The sequence below is a fragment of the Spea bombifrons genome, chromosome 4 (assembly GCF_027358695.1).
Source record: "Spea bombifrons isolate aSpeBom1 chromosome 4, aSpeBom1.2.pri, whole genome shotgun sequence".
In the NCBI taxonomy this organism is placed as follows: Eukaryota; Metazoa; Chordata; class Amphibia; order Anura; family Pelobatidae; genus Spea; species Spea bombifrons.
This window is the reverse complement of record NC_071090.1, coordinates 2,678,784-2,706,721: the sequence shown is the minus strand read 5'-3', so window position 1 is coordinate 2,706,721 and position 27,938 is coordinate 2,678,784. Positions and strand designations below refer to the sequence as shown.

At 44.0% G+C, this 27,938-nt stretch overlaps 1 protein-coding gene across 1 annotated transcript; it reads right to left on the bottom strand.

The window, feature by feature from the left end:
• Positions 1 to 109: 109 nt before the first annotated feature.
• DENND2A (DENN domain containing 2A) lies at positions 110 to 27,923 on the bottom strand. The gene is made up of 20 exons (XM_053465284.1): positions 27,787 to 27,923; positions 16,614 to 16,712; positions 14,085 to 15,200; positions 11,636 to 11,760; positions 9,163 to 9,281; positions 8,616 to 8,813; positions 8,251 to 8,344; positions 6,998 to 7,048; positions 6,390 to 6,577; positions 6,183 to 6,292; positions 5,910 to 5,979; positions 5,560 to 5,637; positions 5,285 to 5,425; positions 4,870 to 5,018; positions 3,623 to 3,800; positions 2,283 to 2,324; positions 1,848 to 1,965; positions 1,529 to 1,768; positions 670 to 756; positions 110 to 151 (listed from the first exon to the last, which is right to left on the bottom strand). The coding sequence occupies exons 2-20, from the start codon at positions 16,679 to 16,681 to the stop codon at positions 120 to 122; spliced, it is 3,204 nt and encodes a 1,067-aa protein (XP_053321259.1). The 5' UTR covers positions 16,682 to 16,712; positions 27,787 to 27,923; the 3' UTR covers positions 110 to 119.
• Between the last annotated feature and the right edge of the window lie 15 nt (positions 27,924 to 27,938).

Sequence of the window (27,938 nt, the reverse complement as noted above, 5' to 3'; positions counted from 1 at the left end):
GAAGGAAGTCCTCCCGCTCAATGGGTTCTCCATTGAAGGAAGTCCTCCCGCTCAATCTTTTAGCTAAGAAAGCTTGTTAATAACTTAATAGAAATCCACGTGGTGGCTTATCCGCATCCCTACTTCTTGTGCAGGAATCGCATTTTGTTACCTAAATAAAAATACAAAATAAAATATTATATTAAAATATTACTATTAATAAAATGACAATATTAAAAATATATACAATTTAAGTAACTTTTAGGGATGATTTAGGTAAATGAACCTAAAGAAAAAAGCATATATACAGGTTATGGATAATAATAATTATTATTATTATTGTTATTATTATTATTATTATTATTATTATTATGTATCAATGAATGAATATAATCAATAATACAATTTTCCTATAGTATTATAATCAGAGGTTTAGATGGAATGGCGAGAAGCTTTTCTTTACAGAGAGGGTGGTAGATAAGTGGAACAGCCTCTCGCCAGAAGTGGGAGGCTAATACAACATCTTTTTGTTACATTGTAGCAGCATTCGCGATATGCAAAGGGAGATCCAGATACATGGGAAATAGGAAACTTTGGGTTAAAAGCATCTTTAGCTTCATGAACCCCCCCATGTGCACAACGCATGTACGTCCAATACACGCACATAGACGCACAGCTGGTCCCTCTTACCTATTCTGTTGAGAAATTTGTTGACCCCGCTCTGCTCCCCACACGGGAGGGTCTCCAGATACTCCTGCGCTCGGACCTCAAACAGACCTGTGGGTAAACAAACAGCTTTACAAACAAATGGGGTGGTCAGCGTTTCGTGCCGTCCGCACACACACCCTCGCCGAGAGAAAGAGCCTCGCAGCTGGACAAGCACCGGTCGGGGGGGCTCTGTGTGCATCTGCGTCTAAATAAATACATTAACCAAATGGAATGTTCCCCACGTTCCAGCTAAAGGGTAACGCAGAGAACGCCTGCACGATCCAGATCCTAGTATCAGATTAAACATTTCATTCACATCATTTTTCTTTTTTGCCCCAGTTGTAGTTTTTGCCCCATAATATAAAGTTTTCAGGCAGCTGCATATCAGCCGTTTGTATGATTCTCGCTCTGTTATCTGACCCCCGATCTACTAAACCCCTCGACTCCTTATCATACTGCCTTTGGGGAACAATAGAATGGCTCAGTCTTAATCACCCAGCCGGACTCTCTGACTAATGAAAGTCTATGGGGGAACGGACTTCATTAGCAATGCCATAAAGCATCAGCTCTGTGTGGTGTTTAAGCAGGGAAAGCCACATAATATAATACGACTGAAAACAATGGAATCTTCCAGATATGGAGACGTGGAATTATGACATAAATAAGGCCGGTCTGATTTGCCCTCTTCGGGCAATTAATTGGCCAAAAATTCTAGGTGTCTAAAGCTTGTGGACTAACAAGGACACTTCCTGAAAAAGGAAACTATCACCGGGGTGGACTAACTCATGGACTGCAAAAACCTTAACAGATGTTCGAATCGAATATTACGGGGAAATCTGACCTTTTGTACCCTGCTTTCGCATCTCCCGCTCCTGAACGAAGCCACCAAACATCTGGGTTTCCATGAACACCTCCAGGAACCGACGGACGCTCTTGGAAGAGAGAGACTTGCGAAAAGCATCTCGGAGAAGAGACTTCTCATCCTGCTCTCCGGGGACGAGGAACAGGGAGTAATGGCCCACGACTTCCACGAAGAAACGCACGAACGCTTCGGATACCACGTCGTTCAGGGACGTCGCGTCTGGGAGGAGCGCGAGACACCAAACTTAGGGACACCGGGCGGGAAAGGGCCGAGTAGGAGAAGACGTGGCGACGCTTACCTTGCTGAGTGTTCGCTTGCCCCGGCTCCTTCTCGCTGGCCAACTCGTTCCTTTGCTCCAGGATCTGCTCCAGAGCCGCTTGTAGCTTCCGTGGAAGGATAGAGTCCTCGTCGTCTATCTGAAACGCGCGGAGAACATTCCGTTAAGGTTACCCCAAAACACCGCTGGATTCTTATTCAAGGATTTAACCCCTTTTACAACAAAGCCATGTACATGTACGGGCTCACAACCCATTGTCCTTAAGGGGTTAAATGTGATTCATGTTCAATAGCCCCCCCAGCTTACTCCTGTAAGCAGAGCAGGCTTATTGGGCCAACATAGAAAAAAGGTGTTCGGAAGTCTCATCTTCTTTCCATCTGAAGAGGAGCCCTCCGAGGTCCCTCGGCAGCTTATGCGACTTGTGCTAACCCATTCATGGAAAGTCATCTCACTCACCTGTCTGAGGAAGCGATTGTTCACGAGGTCGACCAGCAGAACCTGCAGAGAAGAAGCAAAGACAGATGTCTTTAATGGCCTGGGGGTCAGCTCCGGCATGCTGGGGGGGGGCGATCGCCCAGAAGCCTGGCACCGGTACTGCCGGCTGCTCTCACATCCTCAGCCGCGGCTTGAGGTTTCCCTGCGTCTGACCAGAAATGACAGATTCTGCTGGACGGCGTCCAACGATAACTCAGCCATCGCCTTGTATCGGCTGCTACAAAAGAAGGGACCGGGGACCGTACCGCTCCACGAAACGGAAAATGCCACGAACCAGCCGCACGGAAACCGCCGCTATCTGCAGACGTGCGTTCTGACAGCAAATAAATACCATTTGCTTGCACGGGAAATAGAACAACCTCCCAGCAGAAGTGGTAGAGGGTAATACAGTGAGGGTATTAAACATGCATGGGATAGACATACGGCTCCTGAATCTAAGACGAGACCAACGACTGATTAAGGTTCGAGTCTTTACAGCAGGAGAAACAATCATCAGCGGCAGAAAAAATAAGTCAGGACTGTTGGCAACTATGGCTTAATAGATGCTTTAGCTAAACAAAGATATATATTTCAACTGATACAAAGTGAGGAGCCAATCAGGGGGAGAAGGCCACAGGAAACAGGAAGTGTACCAATGTATGTTTTTTGAAATGTTTGTAACATTGTATCACGGGTACAGGACGAGGGGTTAGCGTGTGTGTGTGTGTGCGTGTGTGTGTGCGTGTGTGTGTGCGCGTGTGACGTCAGCTCGTTCCATTCCTTTGCGGTTGGCTACTGTAGCTTGTAATTAAAATGGTGCTATTTTTGGCCCATAAATCCATGTTTTTCCTCCTCCTCCGGAAACCGTTAGTTAATTAGAATCATTTTTCCCCGCGCGTGGAAATCGGCCTAAAATCTGATACAACGAGCTCTGCTCCAGTATCTGTTCAGCAGATGGTCGGATGCCCCCGGGGGGGTAGATGTCATACAAACAATCTACATATCTGTTATATGCGGAGGATGATGGGGCCCTCGGAATCTCGATAACCGTTAAACGTGAGAGCAGAGGAACCTCCTGCCCGCGTATGGTGATGCGATGCTCATGCAGGGGGCAATTATGGTTGTGGGGAATGAAGCAGGGGGTCATTTAAAGGGGTCAGATATATTCTCCTTTATGCATCAAATAAATTGTTCTACACAGTAATCTAATGTATTATTGGGGAAAATAAGGATTGTCCTCCCAACTATCCTGTTTTGCGGGGGAAAGTCCCGATTTTGCCATTCTATCCCTCTGTCCCGCGGAGCAGCCAGAAGTTCCTCACCTCTTCCACTGGAAGCTCCTTCAGACGAGGCAGGGAGCTGGAGAGAAGACCGATGAGGAACGGGGTGGGAGAGCAGACAATGTCGATCATGGATGGCGGCAGCACTGGGATGTAGGTGTGTTGCCAGGCGAAGGGGTAAATCAGGGCAACCATAGCGTGGCAGCACTTGGACAGGGTACTGAAAGCCGAAAATAAAACAGGTCTCAGCAAGACATCAGCCATCCTCCACCTCGGGAACGGAAGGTCTTATTAGAGGACGAACTTTACTTTTAGAGAGCGCTGTATACAGTAATAACTCCAGAGTCCGACTGGGTGACTAAGACCGAGCCATTCTATTATTTCCCCGCAGGCAGTATGATAAGGAGTCGGGGTGTTTAGTAGATCGGGGATCAGATAACAGAGCGAGAATCATACAAATGGCTGATATGCAGCTACCTGAAAACTTTATATTATGGGGGCAAAAACCTACAACTGGGGTAAAAAAGAAAAAACAGCTGAATATTTTTTAAATACATTTTTAATCTCGTACTAGGAATAAAAAAGTAAAGAAAATACATTTTTTGATTTATATGAAATTAAACGAACAAAGTAGATTATTATTGTTTTTTAGATTAATCAACATTCTGGAAATGTTATGCAGCGGCGTGAACCTTGGCACTCAAACAGTTAAGATTCTTAAAAACTTTCACCCCCCCCAAATGTAAAGCGTCCGCCTCTGTAAAAAAAAAAAAAGGCTTAGACGGCCCATTTTTAGACAACTGCAGTTTTTTCCCCCTCCATTTTTGGATCCTGGAACCTTGCCAAGATTTACACAAGGGGTGAGATCAGCGCTAATTGCCTGTGTTTACCTCTGTTTCCGTGGCAACACAAACAGGAAGTGAGCCAAGCGTGCTCTCTAATTAACCCCCTCTCTCCGTATTCAAGCAGGAAGTTCGCAGAGGGGAATGCAAGGCATTTATTTGATGTAAAGTTCAACTTGGCCGGATGAGAATTAACCCCGATGATGCCGCAAAAATATAAAAAAAATAAATAAATAAATGCCAGAACGACACTTGGAAACAGTTATGATGTCACAAAAAAAAAATGTGCTGCGTGATGTGTCATTGATGGCATTCTAGCTGGGTTGGAAAACAACTCCCATCATGCTCAGCATTCTCTTTAAAGGATGAAAGGTGGGGGGAAAAAAAACAATAAAAACTCCTAAAAAAAACACTAGTGCAGCAGGGAAGCCAAGAATACGTCGGTACCTGAGGGTGTCTGCCATGAAAATGACTCTTCTTTCAAGCAGGAGAGAGGCAAAGATTTGCATCACGTGCCGAACGCTCAGTGTGTTGAAGAGCGATTCAAAATCCACGTGCTCCAGTCGGGAATCCAGGGGCCGGCAAAGTTCGATGACCTTTAAGATCAGAACCGACATGTTATAACTGGACAGATACAATGTTTGAGTGTGCTAGATAAGTGGAGCAGCCTCCCAGCAGAGGTGGTAGAGGGTAATACAGTGAGGGTATTAAACATGCATGGGATAGACATACGGCTCCTGAATCTAAGACGAGACCAACGACTGATTAAGGTTTGAGTCTCTCCAGCAGACTAGACGGGCCAAGCGGGGCCGAACCGCCAGCAGGTGCTATAATCCCGGAAGTCCCGCCGTCTCCCGCGTACCTCGGTTCCCGATCCCGGAAGGAAGTTCTTGACCGTGATCTTCCTGCCCAGAGCGGGGAACGGCGCTTCCATAATACTCCTCATAAATGGTTGGACCAGGGCCGGCGAGATGCCTCTTCTCTTCTCCACCTCATCCAGAATCTACAAGAGAAGAACCCAGCGTGAGACCCGGGCTCCCCGAGCTTATTCCTCCTCCCTCGTCTGCCCCGTCGTGTAAATGCATCACCCGCTCCATCGCGGGGGAATTGGTTACTTTGTTTCCTGGCCGGACCTACCTTGGAGAAGAGGTTGAAGCAGCCCAGCCGGCTCACGATACAATACACTTCGGGGAGGCGTTTGCCCTTCCCGCTGGGCTGTAAAAGCATAATGGAGAGAAAACAGAGATCGGGACACATGTTTAACTCATCGTGACCCACGGGGGGGGGATCTATGCATCATTAATGAGCGAATGAGAAAATAAAAGATATAAAACATTAAAGAGTCTGTAGATCCCGCGTAGCCTTAATAATCAAGGGGTTCAAATTAGAGGCTAAAAGTTCCCCGTTCAATAAATATTTGTGAATTCTGGGGGTAACGGGGGTTGAAGAGTAAAGATGGGGCAAGATGAAAAGCGAAGGTTAGTTACCAGGAGCCGCCTGCAGTAACCGAAACGCCGGCTGCCGTCCTCCCCGGTCAAGACAAACGAGAAGGTTTCGCTATGGAAATAGAAAGGAACGCGGCACGATGAGGGTCCTAAAGATCTTTAATGACAGCTAGAGACATCGGAGCGATTTTAGGAAAATATTCCCAGCAAAAATATAATTAAAAAAAAAATTGAATGAAATAAAAATAAATAAATTGGCATTAAATATATTAACAATTAAATATGTGGATTTTAAATGCCTGTCCCTCGCCTTACCTTACAAACTGGCTGACGGGGGACCAGTCCTTAGCGTCGGGGAAACAGAACTGGGGGATTGCTTTCAGTTGGTCCTCGGCTTCTCGCATAAATTTGAACGATCTCTCCAGCTGTAAGAAAGTCATCGGCTTGTAAGCGCCTCGTCTGAGACAATCACGGACGCTCTAACATGGCGGGATCCCGCGTGATGTATTACAGTGAATCTACCTTCAGGGGGAACTGCTGGGTGACCTCGGGGATGTAGACGTTCCCCGCCGGCTTCCTGTGCAGAGAGACCACCACAAAGTACTCGAAGAGTTGGCGTTCTTGGTACTCGATGAGATCTCGCTCCAGGGTGTGATACCGCGGCGTGAGGCTCATTCGGGATTTCACGTGGACCAGCCTCTGGCTGTGAGCTTCAGGAGAATTACACAGAGATACAACATATATATAATATTAATTAAGAACCATTTGCCCCCCGTCAAACCTTAATCAGTCGTTGGTCTCGTCTTAGATTCAGGAGCCGTATGTCTATCCCATGCATGTTTAATACCCTCACTGTATCACCCTCTACCACTTCTGCTGGGAAGCCGTTCCACTTCAGCAGAGTAAAATTTTCTTCCGTCTAACCCTCTGACCTCTAGCCTTAGATTATAACCGCTTTTTCTGAAATCTCCCCCTTTTTTAAGTAAACACCCCCTTTTGTTTTAAAAAAACTATGGAGGAGCTGCACAATCCAGAACTTAAGAAGAAGCTATGCCCCCGTTTTTTTCCGGGGATAAACGATGCCAACCCGCCGAGGGACACGTCTCAGAATGTATAATAATATATTTTACCTCTGATTTTCTCCTCTGTGTCGCTGTCTGATTCGCTGTTATCGTCTGTAACTGAAATAAGAGAGAGAGAGAGAGAGGGTGACAATAGAGGGACTGACTAAATCCACAAGGACGTTTGTGTGTGGATACGTTAGTAGGTGTGTTAGCGTGTCTGTCTGTGTGCATGAGTGTTAGTGCGAGTGTCTGTGTGAGTGTCAAAATGTGTGTGTTAGTGTGAATGTCTGTATGACCGTGTTAGTGTGTGTGTCTGTGTGCATGTAATTTAATGTGTGAGTGTCTGGGTGTGTTAGTGTCTGGTTGTGTTAGTGTCCAGATGTGTGTGTTAGTGTGAATGTTTGTAGGACCGTGTTAGTGTGTGTGTCTTTGTGCATGAAACTTAATGTGTGAGTGTCTGGGTGTGTTAGTGTCTGGATGTGCGAGTGTCTGGGTGTGTGAGTCTCTGGGTGTGTGAGTCTCTGGGTGTGTTAGTGTCTGGATGTGTGAGTGTCTGGTTGTGTTAGAGTCTGGATGTGTGAGTGTCTGGGTGTGTGAGTGTCTGGTTGTGTTAGTGTCTGGATGTGTGAGTGTCTGGATGTGTTAGAGTCTGGATGTGTTAGTGTCTGGGTGTGTTAGTGTCTGGATGTGTGAGTGTCTGGTTGTGTTAGAGTCTGGATGTGTGAGTGCCTGGGTGTGTTAGTGTCTGGGTGTGTGAGTGTCTGGGTGTGTTAGAGTGTGTTAGCGTGTGTTCCCCTCCTGAGATCAGGCTCTGGATCGGCCCCTGCGAGGTGATCCAGGTGACTTGTTGGGTAAATGGGGAGGTTTCCATTCACACTTTATGTTTAGAAAGATAAAACGCAGGCCGCTTCGCTCAGAATAACTATGTTACGCCTCCAGGTCTTCAGCACTAAATCAACTGCTGTGTCATACCGTTTTCTGAGCCCTGTCCCATCAATTACAGGTCTGTCCCAGTATAAAAATACCGCCTATGCACGGTGCATTAGACAGCATGGCGTCTGCAGATGTCTAAGACACGCGCGGCTTAAACGCTGGCTAATGAGCTCCAGGCTACCCAGTATCTGCCCCGGATAGCCTCGAGCTCAACGCTGCGGGGTCACCCCGAGTGAAACGCTGAAGAGTCTGCTGTGTAACTAAAATCATTTTCAATGCGTTACGATTCACGTCTCCTCAACACCCAACCGGGGAATATCGACGTCTCCAATAAGCGGAAGAACTTCACAGAATCTTGGAAACGACAAAGCAGACAAAAGAATTACCTCTCCCGGAATTATTCTCCGTGGACTGTGACAGCCTCTTCACTCTCTTTTTCCCTCGCCGGGCTTCAAAGATTGCATTGATTCTGATCACCAGCTGCACAGAAGGCACATTAAAAAATAAAAAATAAATAAAAGTTGGATTATTACGCCAGGACCTGATTGGCGGTGCCGGCACTTAATTAGGCTTAATGGCCTAATGTCTGGCTGATGGCTGGATACGCGTTTATTAGCATCCCAATCTACCACTGGAGGGGCAGATCAAGATCAGGAGGGACAGATCAAGATCAGGAGGCCACCCCCCCCCCCCCGATGTCCAGTCCGGACCGGCACTATACGTATTAATGAGAATTTAAGGCCAGACCTACCTTTGGGATTTTTCGCCTCTTCCGTCCGTTCGGAGGGTCCCCCGTGCCGAAAAAAGAATCATCGGGGCTGCTCGGAGAGGACGGAGGACTTAGCTTACTGGGAGAGGCCACTCCATCTCGTCCCAACTTCCGAAGGTCTAGCAGTTTGAAGCTCCGACGTTCCGAGTTTTGTCTGAAAAAGGGGGACTTCTGGGAAACCTTCAGAAACAGGGGAAGGGTTAATAGAGGACCCTGCGATGCTGGTATCTTCAGTATGGCTGCCGCTGGCAGATTTTAAAAACATTAACACTAAAGAATATTTTCTCTTTTAATATTTTTTCATTGATTGACTAGAATAATGATAACAAATATATCAAAAAATATCTTTTTCTTGTGATACTTTGTAGCAAACAGCTTAATAGTTACGCATGCAGAACCATTTCAATTACGTGATTTTAAGTGGGTAAATTATATAAAAATATTTTTTAATAAAAAGGCATAATATTACATACTTCATACTAATAGTAAATTATTTCATCTAAAATCGCACTATATGTCCGCTTTTCACCTTGGTTGGAGTTCCGGGAATGGTGGGGATCGAGCTTGGAAAAGCCGGGACGCACTTCTTCCCAAGACAACGATTGTCTGTCTCAATATCTTCGTAAGGATTCTCTTTGGAAGGGGTGTCTGCGGAGACAATAATAACAAGATTAGCATTCCTGCTACAGCACTGGGGGTTATATTACTTTATACAGCGCTGGGGGTTATATTACTGTATACAGCGCTGGGGGTTATATTACTGTATACAGCGCTGGGGGTTATATTACTGTATACAGCGCTGGGGGGTTATATTACTTTATACAGCGCTGGGGGTTATATTACTGTATACAGCGCTGGGGGGTTATATTACTGTATACAGCACTGGGGGTTATATTACTGTATACAGCGCTGGGGTTATATTACTGTATACAGTGCTGGGGGTTATTACTGTATACAGCGCTGGGGGGTTATATTACTGTATACAGCGCTGGGGGTTATATTACTGTATACAGCGCTGGGGGTTATATTACTGTATACAGCGCTGGGGGTTATATTACTGTATACAGCGCTGGGGGTTATATTACTGTATACAGCGCTGGGGGTTATTTTACTGTATACAGCACTGGGGGTTATATTACTGTATACAGCGCCGGGGGGTTATATTACTGTATACAGTGCTGGGGGTTATATTACTGTATACAGCGCTGGGGGTTATATACAGCACTGGGGGGTTGTTACTGTATACAGCGCTGGGGGTTATATTACTGTATACAGCGCTAGGCGTTATATTACTGTATACAGCACTGGGGTTATATTACTGTATACAGCACTGGGGGTTATATTACTGTATACAGCGCTGGGGGTTATATTACTGTATACAGCGCTGGGGGTTATATAACTGTATACAGCGCTGGGGGTTATATTACTGTATACAGCGCTGGGGGGTTATATTACTGTATACAGCACTGGGGTTATATTACTGTATAAAGCGCTGGGGAGTTATATTACTGTATACAGCGCTGGGGGTTATATTACTGTATACAGCACTGGGGTTATATTACTGTATACAGCGCTGGGGGTTATATTACTGTATACAGTGCTGGGGGTTATATTACTGTATACAGCGCTGGGGGGTTATATTACTGTATACAGCGCTGGGGGCTTGTTACTGTATACAGCGCTCGGGATTATATACAGCACTGGGGGGTTGTTACTGTATACAGCGCTGGAGGTTATGCTCAAGGAGGAAAATATTTTTCAGACACATTAACATCAGACTCTTAAGTGTTAAATAATCAGATTAAAAATGACACAGAAACTTTTCTATGGCAACAACCAATCCATACCTCCTTTTGTATCACATGACCATTAAGTCTTCCTGGCAAACATGATCAATGGGGACAAAACTTTACGCGATTAAAGAATTATTAGGGTTTTAGGTATCAGTAACGGTGCAAAGAATGTGCAAAGTGCTGAGCGGAGGAAGCGGGATTCTCAGATATGATTTGAAGTGGGACTGTCCCTTTAACGAGGGGTCGCGTTTCCTTCCCACAGCTTAATGCGGGCTCAGCCAGAAGAGATTAAGGAAAGCTCGCTCTGACATCATCCATCTCAAGGATAATTCTATTCCAGCTCAAAGGAAGAGAACTTTCCAGGGAGGCTGATTCTATCGAGGAGGAAAAAAAACATAGAAGAGGGGAGAGCAACCAGATAGCGGAGGGGGAAGCGGAGGAGGAAAGGAGGAAAAACGTTAAAAGAAATGTAGTTCCTTCCTATCCAGACAGAAGCGATTCCCATCTTCCTTAGCCAGACAGACATTTAAATTTGCATTTGGAAAGAAAACCTCCTTAAAGTAGGAACTCGCACAGTGTTTTATTCATATCGGATTAAAAATACTTCTTCAAAAATAGTGTTCTGTTTCCTTTATTACCCCAGTTGTAGTTTTTTTGCCCCATAATATAAAGTTTTCAGGCAGCTGCATATCAGCCGTTTGTATGATTCCCGCTCTGTTATCTGATCCCCGATCTACTAAACCCCCCGACTCCTTATCATACTGCCTGTGGGAAATAATAGAATGGCTCGGTCTTAAGCACCCAGTCGGACTCTCATATTAATGGAAGTCTATGGAGGAAGGGACTTCATTAGCATTGCCATAAAGCATCAGCTCAGTGTGGTGTTTGAGCCGGGAAAGTCACCCAAAATATCACATGACTGACAGCACCGGCGGCTCCAGGTCTGCAGATAAAGGGAGTTTATTGAAACAAAATTAGATAAAACCAGGTTGTTTGCCGATGCCGACCGACATTACTGTATTAGGCTCTACCACTTCTCCTGGGAGGCTGTTACACTTATCTACCTTAATGTCCATCAAAGCCTCTGACCCTCTAGTTTTAGACGCTGACCCCCGGTTCTACGCTGAAAGCTGTGACGGTAGCAGTAGGTCAGGTCACCCTAGCCATCGGATCTGTGTAGGACAGGTGAGGACTCCCTGGACGCCTTACCCAGGATGTCCTCGTAGACGTTTTCCTCTGATAAAGTGCGTGTGAGGGCCAGCTTGGTCTGAGCGTACCAGTCCACTCGGCCGCTCTCCGACGACTGCAGAAGGTCCTCAAATTCATAAGACTTCCTGGCGCGCAAAACCAGAAACAGAAAGACGGTTATCAACACGGAATCTGCGTCAAAGACTCCTCAATCCGGGCCATATGCCTAGCCCATGCATGTTTAAATTCCCTTCGCTGTATTAGCCTCTACCACCTCTGCTGGGAGGCTGTTCCACATATCTACCACACTCCCAGACCCGGAACGTTAACTATGAGAACAAAGCAAACACAGGGCATTTTGTTGTCTATGGAAACCATTGTAAAAATGGAAGGCTCTGCAGAAATAGAAAACATGTTACTTTGTAACAGACAATGGAAGCAAGGAACACAATACGTTGTAATTATTACACAAAAGCGATCAGGTGACCGGAAGAAGAAGCTGTTTCGTTTCCTGCAACATCCTGCCAATAAAATGAGTTTGTGTGAATTTGGGCCAGAAACAGAAAAAACCCACATCGGTTTGCTTATTGCTAACTTTTATATAGATATATATTTATTATATTTTTCCTATTTTTTATTTCTAATTTTTATGATGCTTTAGATATGTATTCTATCATTACCATTTAAAAGTTTGGGCCACTTTTCATGGAAAACAAGGACATTTCTGGCTGTAACATAATTGCAAAAAGTGTTTTCTAACCATCAATCAGCCTTTTAAACTTAAACTTGGATCAGCGAACACAACATGCCATTGGAACACAGGAGTGATGGGAGTGATAAAGGGCCATTGGAACACAGGAGTGATGGGAGTGATAAAGGGCCATTGGAACACAGGAGTGATGGGAGTGATAAAGGGCCATTGGAACACAGGAGTGATGGGAGTGATAAAGGGCCGTTGGAACACAGGAGTGATGGGAGTGATAAAGGGCCGTTGGAACACAGGAGTGATGGGAGTGATAAAGGGCCATTGGAACACGGGAGTGATGAAGGTCCGTTGGAACACAGGAGTGATGGGAGTGATAAAAGGCCGTTGGAACACAGGAGTGATGGGAGTGATAAAGGTCCGTTGGAACACAGGAGTGATGGGAGTGATAAAGGCGCCTTGGAACACAGGAGTGATGGGAGTGATAAAGGGCCATTGGAACACAGGAGTGATGGGAGTGATAAAGGGCCTCTGTACGCCTATGAAGATATTCTATTAAAAATCATCCCTTTCCAGCGACAATAGTCATTTAAAACATTAACCCCGTCTGCGCTGGTTTTGTGATCCGTTTCTTGCTATTTTAATGGACAAAATCTGCAAAATTAGCATTTCTATTGAACAGTTGTGTATATATATATATAATATTTTAAGTTAATATTAGATATACTATTAAAGTACTAGTAACAATAATCATAATATGAATATAATATATATATATTATTATTATTATTATTTAATCGTTAATATTTATACTATACATTTATAGGGGGTAATTATTTTCCTGCCCTCTTTTGTCACCTCTGCTCTGGAGGTAGCGACTGCTGGAAGAATTTTGAAAATCCTTAAAATTAACTTTTTTAAGAATTTTCTTTCTTAACCCTTTTAGTTCCAAAACAACACAACCTCTGGAAAGGGTTAAAGTGCTGGCAAGCTCTTCAAAGCGCCACGGAATAATCTTGCATGGGGATGTTTGCATGTAATAACCATCTGGGGCCGGAAACCAAAATAAACCTACAAGTTTCCTTCCTGATGGACAGATTTATAGCCGGAGCGGGAGATATTATAGGACACCCGTGAAGCTGATCTTCAAAATAATACTTTGCTTATTATACTGGTTCCAGGTAACAAAAAATTCAATGTCAAAATACCCGATTTATCACAACAAATGTCAAAATTATAATTTTGATCCAAAAATTACAGATAGTTAGTAAAACATGGATTTTTTTTTTTTTACTAGATCCTCAAAGAACCCAAGGATTATCCCCGAGTAAAACATACATAGCCTATGATCAGCTTGGAGAATAACCCTGAAAGGGTCTTTTTGGCCCCTGAGAGCCAGCCATGCATTGTCAGACTGGCGATGAGAGGGCGCCCCCGGCACTTTAAGGCCAGCAGCCGGCTGATTATACAAAGTGCCGCCGACGGCCAGAAGCTACATTTTTACGGGAAGTTGATACATTGTATCATGCCAAGACAGGAAAGATGTAAAGTTACCTAAACTCACTCAGAGGTGAATGACGATGACATCACAAGTGATCATTTTCTACATTGGCCCAACTTCAACCCGTGGAATGTGGCACTTCTGGTTGAAAAAACCACTCCCATCACGCTTAGCCAACTGAAAGTGGACGATGAAGTCAACCGCAGATGGCCCTCATTTCATTAAGAATGAAATTATAATTCATAGAATAAATTAGTAAATAATACCTGTGGTCTCCGTTGTTCTTGTGTTTGCTGTTCCAAAGCCTTCTGCTGACGGCCGCGGGAGGTGGCGACGAGGGGAGAGGAGGGGGAGATATACAAGGAAGCGGGGGCAAATCCCGATCGATTTTACGGAGTCCACCTGGCCTACGCGTCCCCGTCTCCCCTTCTCCTTCGTGCCGGAACGTTCTTCTAGGTTTGGGCAGTGGGTTGATTGGCAACTTCTTCTCTGGCGCCCCGGGCTCCGTATAGACATTCTCGGCATTGCTTGTCCTTCTAGATATTCTGCCCTCCCCCACCGTCCCAAAGATAGGTTCGGTGTTTTCAGAGTCCGAGCCCCATTTTTGCTTGGACCCCGCTCTGTGCTCCTGGTTATCGGTCTCGAGGCACTGCGGGGAGTAATAGGTGCCCGGCAGCTGCGGTTGCATCTCTACCGATCCTTCTTTGGAGGACTTTTCAAACTTTTTCACCTGACTCAAGACTATCGCCTGCTCCTTCTTAGAAGATGGAGTCACCTGATCTTGGAGTCTCTCTCTACTTGGATCGGTTTCTTTTTCTGTCTTTTTCTCCACCTTTGAGGTCTCTTTCTTGTCCGTCTCTTTGCTTTCATTCTCGCGGCTGAACATCCTTTTAACGCTTCCCTTTTGCCGAAGCTTTCCATCCGCTCCGACCGCGTCTCCGGGAGAAAGTCCCACCGAGTCCTGGCGCTTCACATGCATGGACTCCTTCCTGCTGAGAATGGGAGACTGAGTCTCCTTCTTACCTTCCCACTCAGAAATCTTGTCCTTGATGCTCGAGGTCTTCTTCAGTGTGACCTTTTGGGGTATCTCTGAAATCTGCGCGCCCCCCAGTTGTTTCTTAAGGATATGCCCGTGCTCCTTCACATTCAGATCCATGACCGGTTCATTGATGAACATTTTGCGACTAAGCATGTTCCGTTCTAGACGTTCCGGCTCCGATTCGTCTTGAAGGTTCTCCAGACCTTCCAGGGAGCGGTTCCTTAGAGGCCCCTCTCGGTTCTCCTGCACAGTCACAAAAATATTATCTCCTTCGCTTTTTCCAGGAAAAGAAACTTCAAGTTTTCCCAGAGCCGCAAAGTTCTCTTTTCCTTCAAGTTTTGCCCTGCGAAGTAAAAAAAAAGAAATTAGAAGTCACCTTAAGTTTATACGCTGCTGTAGTTTCAAACATTCCAAAGGAAACCCACCTTCCCAAATGCGTAACCTTCTTTTGAAATTGAAAGAAGTGGAAAAAGAAAAATAATACTTAACGCGACTACGATTTTGTGGTTCATGATGGGGTTCAAGATCAAGAAAAGCGGTGCGAGGGTGGTCACTCCTGCTATCCCTGGGCCACCCATGCCAGGAAATGTAGGATTTTGGGAAGAGTGACCGTAATGATTAATGAAAAGTGTCACTTTCAACCCATTTTACAGAGGTGCATGCGCCACTCAACGCCCTAATGCAGTGAAAAGGTTAATTGTCCTCTGCAATTATTCTCCCACAAAGCAGGAGCTTGCGATCTATGGATGGAGTTCTCTTTTTCCCAAGACTTCCTGTCCCTTCTACGGGAAAATGAAAGTTCTTCGAGAAGTTATTCCAGAACTCGCAGAGCACGGAGTGTCCGTCGCACGCTAAGTTAAGTTTCACTCCTTGTGAGTCAGCGTTAAAGAAAATCCCCGACGAAGCCGCACAGAGCGCTCGGAAGAAAGTGGATCCGGATCTCCTGGCACGGAACCCGCGGACAAAGTGGAAAAAAGACAAAAAAGACAAAAAAACATTAAAAAAAACCGCAAGCCACAGGCACGGCCAGCAGCGATCAGAGCTCCGGCCACCCAGATACGCGCAGTCCGGTGGGGCCGTGAACGGAAATCTGTAACCCTTTCAGTGCCGGTTGGATACTCTGGGTAAAAAAAAAGGGTGCAGCGGCGTCCTAAGCCTAAGGCGGCAGTTGCCCCGTCGCGAAATCGCGAGGTAGATTGCCCAAAAAGGACCCTCTTTCGCATGTCGCTGCTCGCTGGGTTGGTCACAATCGGGGTCTCTGATCTCCCCACACAGCCCATTCACAGTATGGAGACTGAGCCTCCATAGACGGTTTTAAGTCACGGGGCGCTAGGATATGATGTCATATGTCAGCGCTCCACAGTGAGGACAGCAGACTCGGACGGGGCTGCTGGGGAGCTTCCTTGGGTCAGGGCCCAATGTAAATACACCTCTGGCGGGGTAGGCTTTTTAAAAATCCTCAGGGATTAACATGACGGACAGTAACGGGGTGGGGGGGTCGGAATATTTCACTGCTTCATCTTAAAAGCCCTAAATTAGCAGCATTCACAAAAACCATACGTCTGCCCCGAATGATGCATTTTTTAAGCATGGTAAAAAAATTGGACAATTGAGGCACCTCATGTAAGCGTATTTCTGAGTTACAGCTGAGAGACTGAAGGGACCCCGAAATATGGCGTGAAGGTGGCGGTGATATCATTAGGTAACCCGGGACCCCGCCACGAACACCCAAAACCGTAGCCAAGATGCGGCATACCTGCGGCTGGACTGATGCAACGAGCGGCCCTTATTCCTGGTCACCTCTGCCGTCCGTCTCACGGTCATCGTGTCAGCATGTGCCGGCGCCCCTGCTCCCCTGCAGCAAGAAAGAAAAAGTGTCAGTCGCCGACGCCGACCACAAAGATAAGCGGAACAGCCTCCCAGCAGAAGTGGTAGATGGTAATATCTCATGACCCCAACTGCCCCCCTCTGCTCGATGAGATGGCAGAATAGAGTGGCGAAATCAGGACTGTCCTGCATAACGCGGGATAGTTGGCAGGCATGTGTGCCTCTATATTTGATAAGGTCCATTTGCATTCTATCTGATTCTTCCCAACGAGCTCTTGGACGTGAATCGGATTTCCGGCGGTCAGACGGCCCCGCGGTGTTAACGCGTCTCCGTTCCTGGTTCTCGGAGTTCGGAACTGGAACGACCGTCTCTGCCAAATCCTTCTCTCTGCCCCGGCGCCCCGTTCCGGCCAATTCCATGCTGCGGGGCACGGCGCGGACTCCAAAGCCCTAACAATTGCACTCCGCGCCACGGAAACCTCACTCTGTGCCACTTCACCGAATTCACACAAAACCCTGCCTGTTACGCAACGTATGAGACGAGACGCGCTGCGGCCCCCGGGGGTGCAACCAAATTTACATGCAAACTGCGTCCGACTTCCAAAAACAAACCAAATTCCTGATCCTTCTCGGCAAAAAAAAAAACAAAAGACCAGATGAGAATAGTTTAGAATCTTTCGATATTCACCAACCCCATCCGGCCCCCGACTAGCCCCTCGTATCTTCTGCTGTAAAAACGACTTAATCAGTCGTTGGTCTCGTCTTAGATTCAGGAGCCGTATGTCTATCCCATGCATGTTTAATACCCTCACTGTATTACCCTCTACCACCTCTGCTGGGAGGCTGTTCCACTCATCTACCACCAACTCAGTAAAGTAAATCTTCCTTATATTGCACTAAAGCTGGAAAGCTGGACTTGTAAAGAAACCAACGGAATGTTCCTGCGGATCGTCGTATTCCATTTGTTGCTATAGCGATAAGACCACTTTGGGCCAATATCCATTTATCAACTAACTGGAAACCGATGCCCATACCTCGGCTTGTCTCCATTATTACGATTATTATCGAGGCTCCTCCATATTCTGTTTGAACACAGGTGACTTTATTAAGAATATCTTCACAAGTCATGAATAGGATCTTTGTGATGGGGCTATTAAAGGGTTAACATTTTAAGATTCTCGGGGGTACAGCACTAAGTAGGAACGCGGCCGAAGTCCTTGTACAACATTGGAGCTCGGTAATTAATCGTGGCCGACATTCCTGGTCTTAACGATGATCGAAAATCTACCGGCCAACGGCAGAGGATCTGCCTGGATAAGATATGAGAGTCTGGGGGTTAATAACCCATCGGTCAGGGATAGCGGATATTGGGAGATGAGAGCTCAGGACGGATCCCGCGCCGGAGGACGCCGATATTCAAGGAATTATTTCTTCTACAAAGTCCCGATTCCGAAACACAATCCCCAAAATAAGTTTGTTTTAAACATTTTAATCAGGTTCTAAAAAAATTCTGCTTTCGATTTACATCCCGATACCAACGATGGAGCATGAGGAGGCGAAAGCATTTTTACGAAGGTTCTCCGATGTAACAAAGTAACAGGATCGACAAACAGAAAGCAGCCATTTGTATGATTCTCGCTCTGTTATCTGATCCCCGATCTACTAAACCCCCCCGACTCCTTATCATACTGCCTGTGGGGAACAATAGAATGCCTCGGTCTTAATCATGCTGCAAGACTCTCTGACTAATGAAAGTCTATGGAGGAAGGGACTTCATTAGAATTGCCATAAAGCGGCAGCTCAGTGTGGTGATTGAGCCGGGAAAGTCACCCAAAATATCACATGACTGACAGCAACGGCGGCTCCAGGTCTGCAGATAAAGGGAGTTTATTGAGGAAAAATGAGATAAAACCAGGTTTTTGTCACCGACCGACATTACTGTATACAGCGCCGGGATTTATACTCAAATCCACCCCAAGGACGCACCAGAAAAACAACTTAACCCTTAAGCACACAAAAACGGGGGCAAATTTCACATATTTCAGGGAGAAGATAATTTCATAGAATATTCCAGAAATATCCAGTTATAAAAATGATGAAAAATTGTGTGCATTAAAATATTAAATACAGACACAATGTTTCCATGATCTCATAATGTCATTTTTTTTATATTTTCCCCATGATGTATGGAATTTTTAAGGATATTATTAATAAAAATGACAGGTGTAGAAATGTATTTACTGAATTATTTTAAGAAAAAATTGCCTAAAAGTTATTACATAATGGAAATTATTTTGTACAATTATTAGACGTGAGATCTTGAAATTTAACACCAGATTATAACAGATAATAATTTATAAGATAAAAAACTTGGATTTAATCAATTTCGTTCTTCACGCTGTAACGTAAGGCAAATTTTTCATGTTCTAATGTCAAAGGTTTTTTTGGGGTGAAACGTTTTACAATATAAGGGTTTTACTATTTAGCCAAATTTTCAGAATTTTGATTTGACCAAATGTAAGGAATTTTGATTTTGGACAAATTTTTTTAGAATTTTGATTTGATACAATTTTAGGAATTTTGATTTTGGAAATTTTTTTTAGAATTTTGATTTGATACAATTTTAGGAATTTTGATTTTGGTCCAACTTGAAGTATTTTCATACGGTGAAATTAGAAGAGTTTGTGATGCTTCTTCCGTTACAAGTAATATATACCGGAATTTTTATTTCAGAATTCATCAAACGTCTTTAAAATCGATTAAAACAAAGAAAATCTAAATATGTATCATTTTTTTAAGTATTTATGTTCGGCGGGAACACGTAAGCGGATGCAGAGCTGTGTTTTTGATGGCACAACCTGAACTTTTATCTCTTGGGAGGAAGAGACTATATACAGAAAACTATATTTAACTCTATGTTCCCCAAAACATATTTAGTTTTGGAAGGAATTTAATGTTACAATATGGTTATTTATTGTTTAAATGAAATTCTGCACAATTATTTTGCATTTCTACAATTTTATTCAATATGTAGTAAAAATTTAATTTTGCCAATCAAGAACATTTTTTAATAAAAATAAATAAATAATATATTTTTAAATCAATATTTTATATATATATATATAAATATATTTTTATTTTTATTATATAAATGTATTTTTATTGTTTTTGTTTATATTTTTTAAAACAATTTATTTCTGATTTGCAGAGAATTTGCGAACGACGGTAAACCATGACATCATCCCCCAAAATTCCTGTTTGTTTGGATAAAAGTCCTATAGCCGGCAAGATATAGCGTTGACCTTGTCAAATGACCTCTAATTGTTACTGTATCCACATGCAGGATGTGATGTATTTTCTCACAGTTGAGGACAGGAAGTGACAGAGCTAATGACAGGAAGTGACACAGATGGGGATATATTATGACAAATGATTGCTTAGAAAAACATAAGAGATCATTAAATATAGACTTAAGGGCAAAAAACCAAACAGTCCCTGCGCGGCACAGGCTTACAAAGCCTTGTCTCACATCATCGGATATGGGGGCTTTGATAAGTGTCCCTACGAAGAAGGCTATTGGTTTCTTTATGGCAATACTAATGAAGTCTGTTCTCCATAGACTTTCATTAGTCAGAGAGTCCGACTGGGTGATTAAGACCGAGCAATTCTATTGGTCCTCACAGGCAGTATGATAAGGAGTCGGGGGGTTTAGTAGATCGGGGATCAGATAACAGAGCGAGAATCATACAAACGGCTGATATGCAGCTGCCTGAAAACTTTATATTATGGGGCAAAAACTACAACTGGGGTAAAAAAAAAGAAAACAGAGCGATATTTTTGTAAAAACCTATTTTTCATCTAATAATAAAAAATGATGGCGTTTGGTGAACGCAGCCAACCATCCACGAGATTGTATTTTGCAATATCAGGAATTCATGCCAGACACATATTGAAGGTATTATTAACCCCTTTGATCGCCGTCTGGCCCTCTTGGAGGCCTTCTAAGTTGGGAAGAGGTCACAAATCCCTTTGAGGAGGGCGACTCCAGAACATAAAAATTCTGACTCACTGTGGCCCTTACAAAGGAACGGACAGAATCTCTTACAAAGTACACCGTACAGATATATATATATGAAGGAGAAGGAGGAGAAAAAAACCCAAAATGTTCTAATCTGAGAGATTTTGAACATTTATTATTTTTATAAGATTGGGGGGGGTTTAGACTATTTTAGGTCTCGCACACCGGCTCCTAGGAGCTCAACGCTTCAACCATTGAGCAGGACTGGTAAGGGGTTACAGAATCTCTCTCTCTGTTAGGGGCCCCTAACCCCCCCCCCACTGGATGACAGCATGGATCCCGACGATGGCGCGGAGCCAGGCGGTGCGTTAAATGCAGACAGCTCTGGGGAGAGCGTCTCTCGTATCACAATCACAGGGTCTCCGAGCCCATGAGACATCTTCAGCTCTCTTAAAGAGACAGCCCGGCCATCATAGGGACTGAGAGGTCCCATTTGGAAGCGTCCCCCCCCATACATATTTTCCACGCGGGAGATGTGATTGGTCGAAAGCATTCCCGCCCATGCGATAAACTCAAATGGCTAGACTCTGGGCAGGGGGTCTTTTGAGACCCCGGTACGCATGTGCATTTATTCCAATGGGACCGCTTATTGGCTGCTTCAAAAAGCCAATCAGTAGAGAGAATAATCAAAAAAAAAAACCTGGAAGCGGTGGGAAGCTGCAGCTCTGCTTCTCCCTAAGCTAAGTGTGATTGAGTTGCGCTGAAAAGCAGACTTTAGTTATCACTTTATTACACGTAGAAGAAAAAAAAAAGAACAAATTCTTATTAAGATCGGGGACAAAATGCCAGTTTTCTTGGAAAGAGTGAAATTTAATACCCGTCTCCAGCCGAGGGGAAGGGGGGGCCGGGTGGAAATGAAGTATTTTAATAAAAACACTAATCGCAGTGGAAATAAAACGTTTTTACGGAGTTTAACCACATGTCAAAAGTTAATAATCGCAACACGAATAAACGACGTCCAAATCAGGCCCCTAAGGGCCATAAACTTACCAACATGTCATTTCCCGGTTAACCCTTTCTAATCCTGATTATATCATACCCAAAAAAACACGGTTCCGTTCACGTCCTCGTTAATTAAGAGGCTTAAAAAAATAAATAAAATAAAATATATATATACCGGTATGAATATAATTTTTGGATATATTGCGGGCCAGTTAGAAAAAACAGGGGGCATTGAATAACCTGTTGCCCACCAGATGTTGGCATTGTTGCCCCACCCACTACACCCATCTCCTCGAAGCCACACCCCCGAGGGGTTTGAGAAAACAAAAGTGGATACATGTTAACTCCATATCAAAAGAAAAGCCTGATTTTGCCCCAACGAGGGTTAAACGTTATTCCGCTTACACTTCTCTTTCCGTTTAAACCCCTGACCTCTTCTTGGTCCGTAAGGAAGAGATTTTAGAACTCGGTCTGACCGGAGCAGCTGCTTTCCGTAGAATGCGGGGCAGAGGATATGAGGTCACCCGGATTGCTGCGTGGATCCAACGCTCGACATGTTCGTGAAATGATATCAGATCTTTAATCGTTTTTTTTGTCCATCGGCGTGTTCCGTAACCTTAATCCAACCCCACCTCCAACACGCATGAGATCCATAGGATGAAAATCTATTGTATTTAAATTAACCCTTTAGCAACATTTTGGCCGGTCAGGGGGCGTAGCTAGAGAATTGGGCACTTGGGGCGGATCCTATATTTGGCACTCCCCCCACTTTATATTGTAAATCACACTCATTCTCACACTCTTACTCCCACTCTCTCATACTCCCACTCTTACTCATTCTCTCTAACACTCTCACTATCTCACTATTACTCATGCTCTCTCACACTCTCACTCCCTCTTACTCCCACTCTTACTCCCTCATACTCTCACTCTTACTCACACTCTCTCAACCTCTCACACACTCTCACTCCCTCATACTCTCACACTCTCACTCTTGCTCATTCTCTCTCACACTCTCTTTCAATCTCCCTACTTTTCTCCGCCGTCCCCTTCCGTGTCCCAATCTACTTTCCCACAGCTCCGCTTCTTCTCTTGCATCTTCTGTCTTCTTTCTTCGTCTCTCCCCTGATTGGAGGAACGGAGAGAGGCGGTCCAAGTCGTGCGCATTTTTGCTCCATCTTTTTTTGGTAGCAGACGAAGAAAGAAGAGGCAAGAGAAGAAAAAGAGATGGGAACACAGAAGCGACGGAAATTGCCTTATAGGTCCAAGGTAAATCGTGATACTATTAAGAGGGCAAGCGCTTCTAGAGCAAGGTGTAACGTCACCTACAATTTCAAGATCTCAGTGGTCCCTTCTTCAGATGGGATTACATTACAAACACATACTACCAACATTTCAGGTGTCCAAATCTGGATACTTATGTTGAGGGGTGTGGCAAGAGGGAAGAAGGGGTGGGGCTGGCTCTAAAAGTGAGGCTTCTCTGTCCAAGAAGTGGGCGGGACAGGGGCACGGTCACTCACCCTCATTCCCCTGAATATCCCCCTCGCAATGTGAGGGCGTGGAAGAGGAAATTGAGGTCAGACCTCCCAACTGGCACTTGGGACAGCGGGGCAGCTAACCGGGCAAGAAGGGCGATGCCAGAAAATCAGGCCTGTCCCACAAAAACCAGGACAAGAGGCCGTAATCTACAACTAGGCTTAGATCAAATGTAAGGTAGTTTTACTTTACTGAGGGGGTTGTAGATAAATGGAACAGCCTCCCAGCAGAGGTGGTAGAGGGTAATACAGTGAGGGGATTAAACATGCATGGGACAGACATACGGCTCCTGAATCTAAGACGAGACCCACGACTGATTAAGGTTCGAGTCGTTACAGCAGGAGAAACGGGCGACCAGACGGGAGCCGGATTCTCTAAGTTCTACGTTCACGGTCACAAAAAAAAAACCAGGAGAAAAAGCGAAAAAAAGATCTGATTTTGCCAATGTTTTCAAGACCAAATTTCCTGGAACGCCGCAATCATTCCAAAAAAAAAATTAGATTTGGACCAAAGCCGCTCAATCACGCCATAAAAATAATGGCGCACGTGTGAATATTTGGTCGGGTTCTTGCACGGGAATGTCATGCGATTGCCATACCTTCATAAATCAACATGACAGAGTTTCCAACGTCCTCCCATAAAAAATAATAAAAAATTACATTTTTGGAGATAATTATTATTATTGTTTGTTTGGTTTTTTTTTTATCCCTGGACAATCATGAACCAAAAATATAAAGATAAATGAATACAAAATAGATTTGTTTCCCAAGTTTTTGGGGTCTCTTTGCAGCATCCCTCGGCCAGCCCAGAGATTCAGTTTACATCCCATAATAACTACATATAGTTTAATTTATGGCGCCCCCGCACCCCCCCCCCCAACCTCCGCCACAAGCGATTTTTGGAATAGGATCAGGTCCATCAGGTTTTTCACTTGGGAATCCCATTCTTGGAAAACCTGCAGCTCTTCAATCAACCCTCAAAACAAATCCAGATTTCTCCTCCGACGCGGCCCAAGCTGGGGGGGGGGTTGGCTGCTCAAGATTAACCCTGCGAAAACTAGGGGAAAAAAATTTCCGGCCTTTTTCTTGATAATCTGGGGAAATTGACATAAATTTTTTCTTCTTAATTTCGAAATTTAAATTCCAATCTAAACAATGCTTACGATGTGAATGTTGAGCTTTAAAAAAATGGTGAGAATTTAATTGGAAGGAAATATGTTGATTAAAAAAAAAGAAGGGTGGAAGTTTTTACTTTACTCAGTGGATAGGTGGAACAGTCTTCCAGCTGAAGTGGTAAAGGGTAAAACAGTGAGAACTTGATCGGCCCCATTCGGCCCCCGTCTAGTCGGCCGTCTCTCCGGTAAAGACTCACATCAGTCGTTGGTCTCGTCTTAGATTCAGGAGCCGTATGTCTATCCCATGCATGTTGAAATTTCCTTGCTGTATTAACCTCTACCACCTCTGCTGGGAGCCTGTTTTCCAAGCACATCTGAAAGGGCACTGAAATACAAACGATAGCCTTGTTTTAAGTACTCAAGATGCCTGTGGGGGGCAATCCTCCCCCAAAAGCTCTTCAGGCACCGTACAGAAATATGACTTTTTTTAAAGGTCAGCAACAAGTTACTTTTCAGCTGATGTTTTGTAAAAATTTCCCAGGCTGTGGAATGTAACAGGATCTGTAGCCAACAGAAAGAATAGTTCCATTGGAGACCCATCAGTTTGGGTACAGAGGTCACAGAGGTCACCGCGGTCGGGGACCCCTCCGAAACCCCCCAAGTGACGTTACCAAGTAGCGTGTTACAGGACAAAGATTTATCTCAGAGACAGAAGGCCGGAATGTCGATGAAGCAGAATATGTTTCCAGATTATCCACTTCCTGATGGCTTCCGTTCTTGTTGGCCATGCAGGGGGCCGTTAGCTGCTATCCACATAGACTGTTGTTGTTGTGCCTGATTGGCTGTTCCGCGCATGATCATGTATCAACTTAGAAGAAAAGTCCATTTTTGTCCAATTATATAAACAGAGGTCAACTTTTGAAGGCATCTCAAAGGTGACCTCAGGTGGTCAACAGAATATGGATTGATGGCGGCCACCAACTCGTTGGGCCTTGATTGTTGTATCCTGACGCAGCTGGGCCAGGCATATCCAGCTGGTGGCCGTGGAGTGCAGGACCCGATCTTCGGCTGGCGTTGCAGATCAGGTAAGTATGGGGTGCTATCACCCAACGACCCACCAGGCATTTGCCAGATGGCCAGTCCAGGACTGATGTCCTCAGAAGCCCCCATAGATGATAACGTCCATGCTATTGGCAGGGTATAGAGGGGAACCTAAAAATAAAATCCTGTTGGATACCTTGTAGCAAACCCTGCCTACAGAACCCATCCATTGACGTCGAAAGCATTGGGCAACCCATTGGATGAAAAATTCCCACTCAGGACACCCAAGAGTTAAAGGTCCTCTTCCGCTTACTTATATTAACGGAACTCTGTAACAAGTTAAGCAATTAAACCAGAACTTTTAAGTAGCGTTTTCAGTTTCTACGGCAACAGCCTATCAATAACCCAGCTTTTGTCACATGACAATTAAGAATTCTATGAAAAATTCTAAAAAAAAAGGTAAAATTTTACCTGATTAAAGAATTATTTGTGGGAAGGGTTCGGACATTCGACGGCAAAGGAAATGATGCCGCTAATGATGCATTTGGTGGTAAAAGTGGTAAATTTGGTCTCAGGACACGTTTATCTTATTAACTTCAGCCTTAATAAAATATCTTTGCGTAGGGTTTAGTTTTTTTTTGTTTGGTTTATATATCTATTTTTTTTTTTTTTTAATTATTTTTTTACAAATCTAGCAAATAAAAAGACTTCTCAATTCTACTTCTGAAGCTGCCGGGACAAACAAGTGACGGAGAGACCTTAAAACCCGGAGGTATAATATATTACGTCATACAAATCACGTCAAGATGGAGGCCCCAGTGACGCAAATGTTTGGGAATTCCAGGGAAAACAATTAAATATTTAATTTAATTTAAAAATAGAATTTTCTTCATTTGCAATGATAACAACTCTAGATTTGAGTTCAGTTTGCAAAGGTTCAGTATAAAGGCTCATTTTGGGAAGATCTTCTTAAAATTCCACAATTTAACAAGAAATTCGAGTCTCAAATTCAAGACACAACGACAAACAACACAATTCATACAATTCCCGGTGTTAATTCATGAAATATTTGGAAAACTTGACATTATGGCTAAACTTGGTCGAACCAAAACGACACAAATGAAGCATCAGATTTCCTTTCATTTCTTAATAAAATGGGAGACCGCTATGTTTAAAAATTGCTGGTTTGAGAAAAAACTAAATACTTAGATCAAATCGCCCAAAAAATCTCAAATTACACAGCAGTAATATCCGAATCACCAACAATTTCCGTAGAAATAATAATAAAAATGTGAAATTAATTTTATTATATTGCTTCAATATAAATTCTACACGTTTTGCCGTTTTTCCTACGTTACAATGAATTCCATATGTTCGCTCGTTTGGAGGCCAATTAAACCGACCGTCCAATGGGACACCACAGGCCCCGTATAGAATTTCTCATTGGTCCAGGATATTCTTCCAAGTTTTGCAACCATATCGGCTGCACAAATAGAGTATGGCCATCTGTATATACATTGGGACGGGTTTCAGCGGGGGGGGGGGGCTGGGGGGTTTCGTGAACCTCCCTTTTTTCATGAATTTTTATCTCAATTCCCAGAATAAGCATAGAATTAAAAAAAATAATAATAATTATAAAAAGGGGGGGTTTTGGAGCCTGTTGCTCACCCCCTTGGCGCTTGGAGGGTTAAACCCAGTTATTTCCCCTTCTGTGTCATTTAATTCATTCAATGGGGGCATCGCAAATGCCATCAGTGCCCCTCCTGACTGCCAAAAAAAAAGTTACCTCCAAACCATTTAAATTTAGGTTTCAAATTCCAGCCAACTTTAAATTCCACCAAATTTCTAAATTCTTATAAACAGCCAAATACAGTTTCAATAAAAAAACAGCATTATTTTTCAGATTTTTCAACATTTTTTTCCAACAATTAGAGAGTGCCAAGAGTGACAGTTTGAGTGATAATTATATTCTAATAGTAAATCCCTTGGGGGGTATTAAAGGGGGGCATTTTTTTGTTGTTTGTGGCTTCCAAAAGGTTAATTCATACATGACCTTTTTTTTTTTATAAAAAGGGGGGTAAGTGACCTTGTGAAATGTTGACCATCACTATGTGCCATCTGCATGCCCCCCCGCACACTATTTTTATGTGATTTATGCCATAAATGGCTGCGATGCGATAATATTCATCCGTAAAAACCTTCCAGACGCTAAAGAAATTATTTCCACATTTTTTACATTTTTTTTTTTGACAATTCTTCTTTAAACATAATCCTGCGGACGACTTTTGTTTCTATTTAACCAAAAAATAAATAAATACAATGAAAATCCTCCGCGGTAGATGCGCGATACATTGTATCTGTCCGAGATCGAATCGTTTTTAAAATCCTTACCTCTTTGAAAATCCAGGGAGCAGCTGTATCCCCTTCCTCCCTCATCTTGTGTAACTTGAGAATCAGACGCAGGGCAGAATAGGCAGCATCTGGATCGGGAAGCTCCTCCTTCCTCCCCTCTTTTGTTAAACTTCCAAATCCCCCCCCCCAAA

Excerpts from the sequence above, each read along its gene's own strand:
- DENND2A (XM_053465284.1), bottom strand. The coding sequence starts at position 16,681 with ATGACCGTGAGACGGACGGCAGAGGTGACCAGGAATAAGGGCCGCTCG. Across the intron at positions 5,980-6,182 it reads CCCGTCAGCCAGTTTGTAAG|CGAAACCTTCTCGTTTGTCT; the intron begins GTAAGGCGAGGG and ends CTATTTCCATAG. Across the intron at positions 5,426-5,559 it reads GCTTCAACCTCTTCTCCAAG|ATTCTGGATGAGGTGGAGAA; the intron begins GTAGGTCCGGCC and ends CTTCTCTTGTAG.